This window comes from Gadus chalcogrammus, chromosome 4 (assembly GCF_026213295.1).
Source record: "Gadus chalcogrammus isolate NIFS_2021 chromosome 4, NIFS_Gcha_1.0, whole genome shotgun sequence".
Classification (NCBI taxonomy): Eukaryota; Metazoa; Chordata; class Actinopteri; order Gadiformes; family Gadidae; genus Gadus; species Gadus chalcogrammus.
The window spans coordinates 29,829,618-29,839,434 of record NC_079415.1 but is presented as its reverse complement, the minus strand read 5'-3'; the positions used below and the strand labels follow the sequence as shown (position 1 = coordinate 29,839,434).

General features: G+C 47.7%; 1 protein-coding gene across 1 annotated transcript in view; it reads left to right on the top strand.

Moving 5' to 3' along the window:
* The first annotated feature begins 6,268 nt into the window (after positions 1–6,268).
* The window catches only part of nid2a (nidogen 2a (osteonidogen)), a 38,872-nt gene continuing 35,323 nt past the window's right edge, over positions 6,269–9,817 (top strand). Inside the window, exons 1-3 of the mRNA XM_056588406.1 lie at positions 6,269–6,837; positions 8,112–8,297; positions 8,700–8,816. Of these exons, the coding sequence (XP_056444381.1) occupies positions 6,631–6,837; positions 8,112–8,297; positions 8,700–8,816 (510 nt within the window). The 5' untranslated portion in view covers positions 6,269–6,630. The remainder of the gene's footprint in view (positions 6,838–8,111; positions 8,298–8,699; positions 8,817–9,817) is intronic.

Sequence of the window (9,817 nt, the reverse complement as noted above, 5' to 3'; positions counted from 1 at the left end):
TGTGTGTGTGTGTGTGTGTGTGTGTGTGTGTGTGTGTGTGTGTGTGTGTGTGTGTGTGTGTGTGTGTGTGTGTGTGTGTGTGTGTGTGTGTGTGTGTGTGTGTGTGTGTGTGTGTGTGTGTGTGTGTCTCTCTCTCTCTCTCTCTCCTCTCTCTCTCTCTCTCTCTCTCTCTCTCTCTCTCTCTCTCTCTCTCTCTCTCTCTCTCTCTCTCTCTCTCTCTCTCTCTCTCTCTCTCTCTCTCTCTCTCTTAAAAAAGGTATGTATTAAAGGTTAATGAAATTCAGGTGCACACTGGCTCACACACCAACACACACATTCACACCTAAAAATACACACACAAACCCCTTCACTCACTTGGAGCAAATGAGTATTAAATATTCTGCAATGCTTTTCATCCAATAATGACTATTAATATGAATTCATATATATTTGTATACATCTGTTATTTTACTCTATTATAACAATAAAACAATGCTGTCAAATACTAAACTAATTTCTCTTGTACTTTTTTTCGAGTCCTACAAAATGTTATTGTCTACTGGCTTCTGTGTCCCCTCCCCACTGTCGCATCTCTGTGAAGGAGAGGAATACACAAGAGCACACACACACTCAGCCTAGCGTGTGTGTGGGGCTGAGTGTGTAGCTGCAAGGGAAACTGTTTTTGCCCAAAATGGCTAGCGCTATCAATGCTGCGGCTGCCACAAACACATGCATCTATGTGCACACACAAGCACACACACACACGCACACGCACGCGTGCACACACACACACACACACACACACACACACATATGCATACACTAACACACTTGCACATGCATACACACGGGCGTGCGTGCGTGCACACACGCACATGCATACACACACACATACCCACAAACACACACAGATACACAAACGCACACACACACATGCATACACACACGCACACACATGCATACACACACGCACACACATGCATAAACACAGACACACACACGCACACACACGCACACACAAACACACACACTTCTCTCTCGCTCTGTCTCTCAGCATGTAATCTCCCTGCCCCACTAACCTTGTCCTCTCCTCTACAGACACCGTTGTTGACCCTCTCTCTCTCTCTCTCTCTCTCTCTCTCTCTCTCTCTCTCTCTCTCTCTCTCTCTCTCTCTCTCTCTCTCTCTCTCTCTCTCTCTCTCTCTCTTCTCTCTCATCTTTCATCCTGTGTATTATCTGTCTCCCCTCCTACACCCGGCTCTTCTCATCTCCCACCTTCTGTCTCTCCATCTCTGCCCCTACGTCCCACTTACTCTTCTTCAGTCAGCTATTCTTAGAGCAGATAAACGGGAGATAGATAGAGAAACAAAGAAACAAAGAAAGAAAGAGGGAGAGAGATGGACTGTTATCTGGCCCTCGACCGTCCATGGACACGCCCAAAGTACCCGAGCTCCGTATCTGACACTGTCCAGATCCCTGCTCCGCGGACACAGCCTGGCCCTTGAGATAGGGCGCCACGGGCAGACCTGCCTCAAGACAGGCTGGCCACACACTGTAGAAACAAGGGGAAACCAAAACCCGCTTGCTGCTGCTGCTGCTGCTGCTGCTGCTGCTGCTGCTGCTGCTGCTGCTGCTGCAGCATTGTGCAAAGTACAAAAAAACAAGGAAGCATTTCTTACCTAAATGTACCTAACAATACCCGCGATTTCGATCCCAACCCGACATGGAGAAAAGGAAATATATCCTTTGGGGGAAAGGCAAAATTTCTGCGTGTTGGCAACAGGATGTCGGAACCTGTCAGAACCTAAGGGACAAGCAGGGACACGCCTAATAACCATGGTTCTTTCATGTACCATTACTGTTTTCATAGTGCGTTGTTGTTGTGTTTCTGTTGCAACGCGACTGCATTATTGGCTTTGTACCATTACTTATAGTATTGGGTTGTTTATCTTATTGTTACTGTTGTGCTTTGGCATTATTAAGGAATGCTTTTCATGCTAAGAAAACCCTTCAACTGAATTGAATTGAGACATTTACAGTGACAGACAGACGGACAGAGAGAGAGAGAGAGACTATTGGATACGTATGTTTAACCGTTAGTATCACTTAAGTCAGTTGTCTTTTATGGAGTCCTTCTACTCAGATCTGTGAATACTTCATTAATAGTTTTTGTGCAAATCACAAGTCACATCATGGTTGCATTATTGACTCAGTATAATTAGCAGTATAATTAACTCACATGCAGAAGCACTCATGCACACTGGCTCTAAACGCGGACATAAACGGCGTTGGCATGGATTCATATTTCGATGTGAACAAACGCTAACGCAGGCACACAGACACATAAGCAGAGTTGAGGAGTTGAGGTCAGTGTGTGTGTGTGGGGGGGGGGGGGTGTTCGTGTTTGCGTAATGTTACAGTGTATGCATGCCTGTGTGTGAATGTGTGCGGTTCTGGTTGTGTGCATGTGTGTCATCATGAAGGATCCTAATGGCCCTTCGTCCATTTATTCATGAGCTCACTATCGATTTCTGTAAATACTCAGTTTGTCACTTTTGTCTTCTCTACCTCCGTCACCATCAGGAGAATACAAGTCACATATATGAATTTGATCATAGACTCAAAAACATTTACAACTTATTCTCAAGTTTATGAAGTTAAAGTTTGATTCAGTTTGAGGCGAGAACGGGTGTTTAACTGCACCTAGTATTCTACTCAATTAATGTTTAGTGTGTGTGTGTGTGTGTGTGTGTGTGTGTGTGTGTGTGTGTGTGTGTGTGTGTGTGTGTGTGTGTGTGTGTGTGTGTGTGTGTGTGTGTGTGTGTGTGTGTGTGTGTGTGTGTGTGTGTGTGTGTGTGTGTGTGGGTGCGTGGGTGGCTGTATTTACCCGGCGCTTGTATGGAGACATTAGTTTAAGTTTGCCCTTGACGCCATCTAATGGTTTGCGTTAGTATTACAAATATCAAAAATATATAAACCGAAATAGGACAGTTTTTCAAATAATCAATTAATATCAACATGTATTGAAGAGGTTATCTTCTGCATTATTCATTGACTGTGTGGCTTTAAAGGTCCCATGGCATGAACATTTCATTCATTTTATGAGGTTTTCTAACATTTATATGAATTCCCCAAGCCTGCCTATATGGTCCCTGCAGTAGCTAGAAATGGCGTTAGGTGTAAAACGAGCACTAGGTATCCTGTTCTGCCTTTGAAAAACAAAGATCAGACGCGCCGATTTGGAATTTTTCATGACATCTTACCTCCCCTTTCTCTGCTTTGCCCAATGAGATACGGCCGTGTTAGTACAGCGTTGTACACTTCTTTGTTATTTGGATAACCGTTCTGCTGTTGGTGTTATGGCGCATAACCAGTGACGGGTAGAGGGGAGCGTGTCTATGTTCCCCAGGGCCTAGGTTCCCCGGGTCCTATGTTCCCCTCTTTGTATGAGACAGGGATTCATAGGACCCTTCTTTAAAAAAGGGTACTATGTTCCCCGCTTTTCCCAAAAAGGGTCCCATGTTCCCCGCTTTTCCCGAAAAGGGTCCTTTGTTCCCCGCTTTTCCCAAAAAGGGGTCCTTTGTTCCCCGAGAGGGAAACATAGGACCTGGGAAACATATGTTCCCCGGTCTGTTACTTTTTCCACCATTACTGCCAAATTCCATGGCAAATAGGCCGATGTAGGCCTATGGGCTGTTTGACGCGCATATACATATAGGCCTTGACGAGGAAAGATTAGGTCAGGGGTGGCAAACCTGCAGGTCTCCAGCTGCATGTGGCCCTTTGGCTGCTTTGTTAATTATGTAAGGGATAATGTATAGAACGCCGATCATTATCGAGAAATTAAGCCCCGCCATGAAGGGGCTTATTTTTCGATAATGACCGGCGAAGTTCTATACATTATCCCGCTTATTACACGGCTACTTCCCAAAACGAAACAATTTATTTACAATGTATTTGTTACCAGCATTCATAGTGTTGGTCAGCAGAGAAATAGTCTGCCCAAGACGTTGACGTCGTCGCTTAGCAACCGACAGCGCTTGGGTGGATACATATCCCGCTTATTGCATTGACAAGTTACCGGACTACGTGCGGAGTGATACCAAAGGCAAAAAGTCATTTTGTTTACCTTGACAGCGGTCATTATTCATCCGTTGCCAATGAATTATCCAAAAATAATTGACCGCCGGAAGTTGTGAAGTGCCCATGCAAGTGAACGGAACGTTGAAAAGACCCGTGTAATAAGTCACTTTATCTTGGACCAAGGGATCCTTTCAATGAATGGTTCAATCAGTAATGATAAAACTTGGATAACAAACTCATTATTTAATTTACAAGCACACCCAGAGAGAGCAGGCTCCATCATGGTTCCGTTCGCTTTCAACGTGCGATAGTTGAGGTGCGTCGCGACGCTCAACAAATAAAGTTTAAAATGTTAAAGACAGGTATTTAGCAGATGCTTTTCTAATAGCGATATGCACTTGCAGCTGGGGGATTGAACCCCGGTCTCCCGGAAGTCAGTCAGGGACGTTAACAACTGCTCCAACTCGCCCAAACATATTTGTCCATTGACCTTTATGTAACCAATGCCAACTAGCATGGGCTAGCTGGGGACGGTCAGTAAATCCTCACACCCCTAGCATTAAGACCGCTTCTGACCGCTGAGTTGGAAACCTCGGCTGTTCACCAGGGAGTCAACTTTGGCTTTGACTCCCTGACGTACATGAACCGTGACATGGAGGAGAAAGGGATGGACCGCGATTGTCCCACAACCGAGGCCCGCTGCCCGCTGCCGAGGCACCACTGCCTTGGCAGCGGGCAGTAATCCCTTTCTCCTCCATGTCGTGGTTCAGTCTACTTCAGATTGATGTGGAAGTGGACGAACCAGAAACGTTGGAGAACCCGACGCAGACGTTTGACATTCATAATATTGTCTTGAGGCACACACAGCTTTTGGCCGTGATAATATATATTATAGGCCTATGCTATAGATATCTATGTATAATATTGTATGCTCAGGGCTACACCCCCACTCTCCACATTGATCCGCCTCTAAAAAACGGCGTGGAAAAACTCATTGTGGGACTGGCTCTAAGTGGCTATAATTCTGCACCAAGGCTGAACGTCTACAAATACTGTATGAAGGCCGGGCCCCCCTCAAACCTATACATAAGCACAATAAAGTAGCATGCCATGGGACCTTTAAGTGTGTGCGATCGCGCGATGTCTCGCGTAATGTTCCTGTTCCGATTTTCGAGCCGTAGCCTCATAACCACCAGATGGCGCCATAGTTAAGTTTTAGAAGTTTGAGAGAACGCTCGTTCAAAGAAGCAACAGAACATAAAGAAGTTCATTAATCCTTTTTAATTAACCTTTTTTATCGATTTCAACACATGGATCATCGATCAAGTACAGAACTTGTAGTGGGAAAAAGTGTCCTGTTATTCTACAAACATAATATTATAATCGTTATCAAGAAATCGAAGGAAAGAAGAAGTGTTCAACTTACTAAATGTGTATTCACTGTTCACACTTAGATCAGGTTTAGAATAAGTAGGCCTAGGCCTAAAGCAGAGTGGAGTGAGAGAGCAGCACACACAGGTCGCTCCATTCTCATGTTATATGTGAGAGGGGGAGAAAGAGAGAGAGGGAGAGAGAGATAGAGATAGAGGGGGGGAAAGAGAAAGGGAGAGAGGGAGAGAAATAGATAAAGAGAGGGGGTGAAGGGGGAGGAAAGATGGAGCGAGTTATTGATGTGCGTGTTCGTTTTCGTGTGTTTTCGTGTGTATGTGGGCGTGCGCGATAGTGGGCGTGCACGTACGTGAGAGGGAATACGCAAATGGGGTATCAGGCAATAATACAGTTTAGCCCTTCAAACTTCACCATATCGCACTGGGACTATTTCAAGTCCTGTCTCAGCGGTAGGCTGTGGACTGCACTGAACCGCTCATGACAAATCAACGCGCTCTATGAATGAACCAATAGGCTGTTGCCTTGTAATCGAGGAATGCCCTGTGATGTTCTCAAAGGATCCGCTGCATGATGGGGTCACTGTGCGGGACGGGGCTAATAGAAAATAAGGTGTGTGTTTTCTCATCGCGGGCAAATAGATAGAGTTACAGTCGGACGGGGAGAACGCTCTATTGGCGCTCTCCTTAACCAGAGCCAGATGTTGCACGCGGCTCCGCCCTGTCACTCAAACGACCCGTGACCAATCACCGCGGCCTTTAATCCCCCCCCCCCCTAACCCCTCCCACCCCTCGAAGGAGTCTTGTAACTTCGGGTCCCTGTAGCAACGACAGGCGCATCCCCTCCTCTCTTTCCATCTCTGCACCCTTTTCGCGTTGCGTGTTTGTGTATTCCAGTGTGTGAGTGTGTGAGTGTGTGTATGTGTCTCTCTCGCGCTCTCTCGCTCTTTCCAGTCCGCGCTCCACGGCAGTAGGCGCAGAGCAATTCCCCGCCGCTCGTCCCGTCAGTGTGTGCGTGTGTGTGTGGGTGTGTGTGTGTGTGTGTGTGTGTAGTATAGCCCCTCGATCTTCGCGGTGTCCACTTTAAACCCCGCAGCCCAACAAAAAAAAACTTTCATGCAGAGCTTTTGAGCTTTCTCCCCCTCACCACTCACACACCCCCCTCGTCCCACAGGCAGCCATAATGGCAGAGGGGACGACAGTGAGCCTCTTCCTGCTGTCCCTGTGGTGCAGCGCCTCGGTCACCACGGCCGTGCAGAGATCGGACATATTCCCGTACGGGACCCCGAGCGGAGACTTGACCCTGGCCGAAGGAGACGACGAAACCTCGAAGGTCCTGACGCTGCCAAGACCTCTGTACTTCTACAACACCCAGTTCAGCGAGCTTTATGTAAGTATACCCCCGCTCAAATAGAACCCTTTGGTTGGTATTAGGGTAGGCCTACATCTTTTACATCAGGACTTGGTGTCTCATTGCATGCTAAACGGGGGAACGAAATGTGTGTGTGTGTGTGTGTGTGTGTGTGTGTGTGTGTGTGTGTGTGTGTGTGTGTGTGTGTGTGTGTGTGTGTGTGTGTGTGTGTGTGTGTGTGTGTGTGTGTGTGTGTGTGTGTGTGTGTGTGTGTGTGTGTGTGTGTGTGTGTGTGCGTGTTAGGGCATAGATTACATAACTATACGCGCATTCTTGGAAAGTGGCAGGCTGGCTGGGATGAGTGAAAAGAGATGCAGAGGGCTGCAGAAGTCCGTGTCCTTGCTCAGTTTCTGTGTTACACTTTATTAATGGGATGCCGGCTACCCGCAAGTCATTGTATGAATTTAAGGCAAGCCTAACCCTGAATTTCTGAGGAAGAAGTCAGCGATATAAGTGGTCCAAACGATGGCTCTTATTATGAGCAATGGCATTGGAAAACCTTCTTTAAAAAAACATATCATGCACGATGATTAATTTAAACAGTTTGGACTCATAAATGCTGCGTCGTTGAAAGTCCGCACTTCTCATCATCAAGTCTATCATTCCGGGAACGGGTTGCAAGTTCAGAGGAAACTTAATTACACCGTTCTTGCCGGCTTTGTGCTGCCTTGCACCGCAGACCACTGACCCGTCCACCCTGGTGGTAAACGATGCGTTACAGTCCGTGTTCCAGGTCCATGTTAATAGATAGAGTAATGGGTTGGAGATGGCCTCCGGGCGGTGGTGTTAACCAGGGCCGGATGGCCCAGACTGATAACGAACACAATGCTTCACTCAGGAACAGGCTTTAACGCCGTGTTTTATCCCCGACACATAGCTGGGTTTATGAGGGTTACAACTTCAAAAATTATGGGACTATCTTTTTTATTTTTTTTTACCAAGTAATTATCTTCTATTGTGAAGGAATATTCCTCAGCGGTTTCATAGGTTGCTTACAACACCGTTAGTGGATTGGAAAACATCAATAAACGACTGAGGCATGATCTTCTACAGGGTCCCTCTTAGTTTGACCCAAAGTTAGTCCAAGGTCCAATTGGCGCACCGAAATGTTGTACAACTTCGATCGAATGCACGAAAACGGAGCGCGTGTATTCCCATTTATCGGAGATATTGACTCCGCCCCCTTTTTATCATTAACTTTTTCCGCCATTTGTAGTCTTCAATTTACCATGCCGCTCGCTTGTCTCCTCCAGGTTGCCACCAATGGCATCATCTCAGCGCAGGACCTGCCCATGGAGAAGCAGTACGTGGACGACGGCTTCCCCACGGACTTCCCCGTGGTCGCTCCGTTCCTGGCCGACCTCGACACCAGCGGCGGCCGCGGCCAGATCTACTACCGGCTCACCGAGACGCCCAGCGTGCTAAACCGGGTGTCGCAGGTGGGAGGAGGAGGATGCGTTCATCCATCCGTCACTGTCTGTCCGTCTGTCCGCCTGTCCGTCTGTCTCAAGCTACATCCTGATTATATTCTCTTTGTGAAAACAGCAAAATAAATATGTGTCTCAAAATGACTTGTATATATTTATTCGTCCATATCACACCTCCGTCTTGGGACACATCCATGAATTCTTCACTCATCCAGCCATTCATCATCCATTAAACCATGCATTAATTAATGCGTTCATCATCTATTCATCCATCCATTCCCTGTTCCTTCTCTCACCGTAACCCCTGTCCCCCGTTGTGCGAACATTTTAGTATCATCCCTTTAGTTCAGTCCCTCACTAAATCGGTCAAAGTCCTTCATTGGTCCATCTAACACGTGTCGCTCCGTCCCACAGGAAGTGCACCGCGGTTTCCCTGACGCCCGCTTCACCCCGACGCACACCGTGGTCGCCACCTGGGAGAACGTGGGGGCGTACGAGGAGCAGAGCCGCCAGGCCGGGCCCACCAACCAGGTAGAGACTGGTGCTCTCTCTCTCTCTCTCTCTCTGTGTCTCTCTCTCTCTCTCTCCCTCTCTCCCTCTCTCTCTCTCTCTCTCTCTCTCTCTCTCTCTCTCTCTCTCTCTCTCTCTCTCTCTGGGAGGGGGGCTGAGCTCCCCCGAAAGTATGGCAGGGGGCGGGGTCTATCACATCTCTTCACTTCTGTGCAATTCGCTACTCTGATATAGCATTAATGTAATTAGAGGTTATTAGAACCACCTACACAGCAGAGTGATACATGTATAGTTTAACGTCCCAGGTCTGCAAGGCGTCTTGTGCAAGATGGCCGACAGGTACATGGACTCGAACCCAGTACCTTTTCAGCAAGTATTCCGAGCACCCCTGAAACCCGTGGCTTACATCACCCCAGGCCTCTCCCTAAGAGACTCCCTAAGGACACTTAAGTGTGGGAAGAGTGAGTGAGCGAAGAATGAAGAGTGAATGAAGAGTGAAACTCTGAAACCGCTAAAGTGCTGGACCAACCTGACGGAGAGATACCTTATCAGAGCCGCACTGTCGACGGGGCGAGGAACAGGCCTCTTCCCGTAGCCCTGGCCTCCTGCCCCCCTCTGTTGCTGTTGTTCCTCTCCTCCCAGCTCCACACAGACACTGGGACCAGTACGCTCGTAAATTCCTGCGGGGGTCTTGGGGGGGTTCTCCGTGTTTTTAAGCGCTCCATCACTGATAGTCTTCAGCGAAAGAGGCCTTGTCCTAATCCTCCCTTTTTAATCTGTCTCTTAACCTTTGTAAAGGGGTCAATGGTCGTTTCTAAGGATCGTCAAACACGACCCCCTCTTCTTGTTCACCCGCAGGGGGGAACGCGCGTGCACGTGCACGCGCACGCACTAACCGCGACGGTCACGCATGCACGCACGCACGCACTCACGCAAACACACGTGCACAACTGCACATGCACACTGGGATGCATAGAAAAACATTCTTGGCATTTGATTGCATTCGGTACACACATCCACAC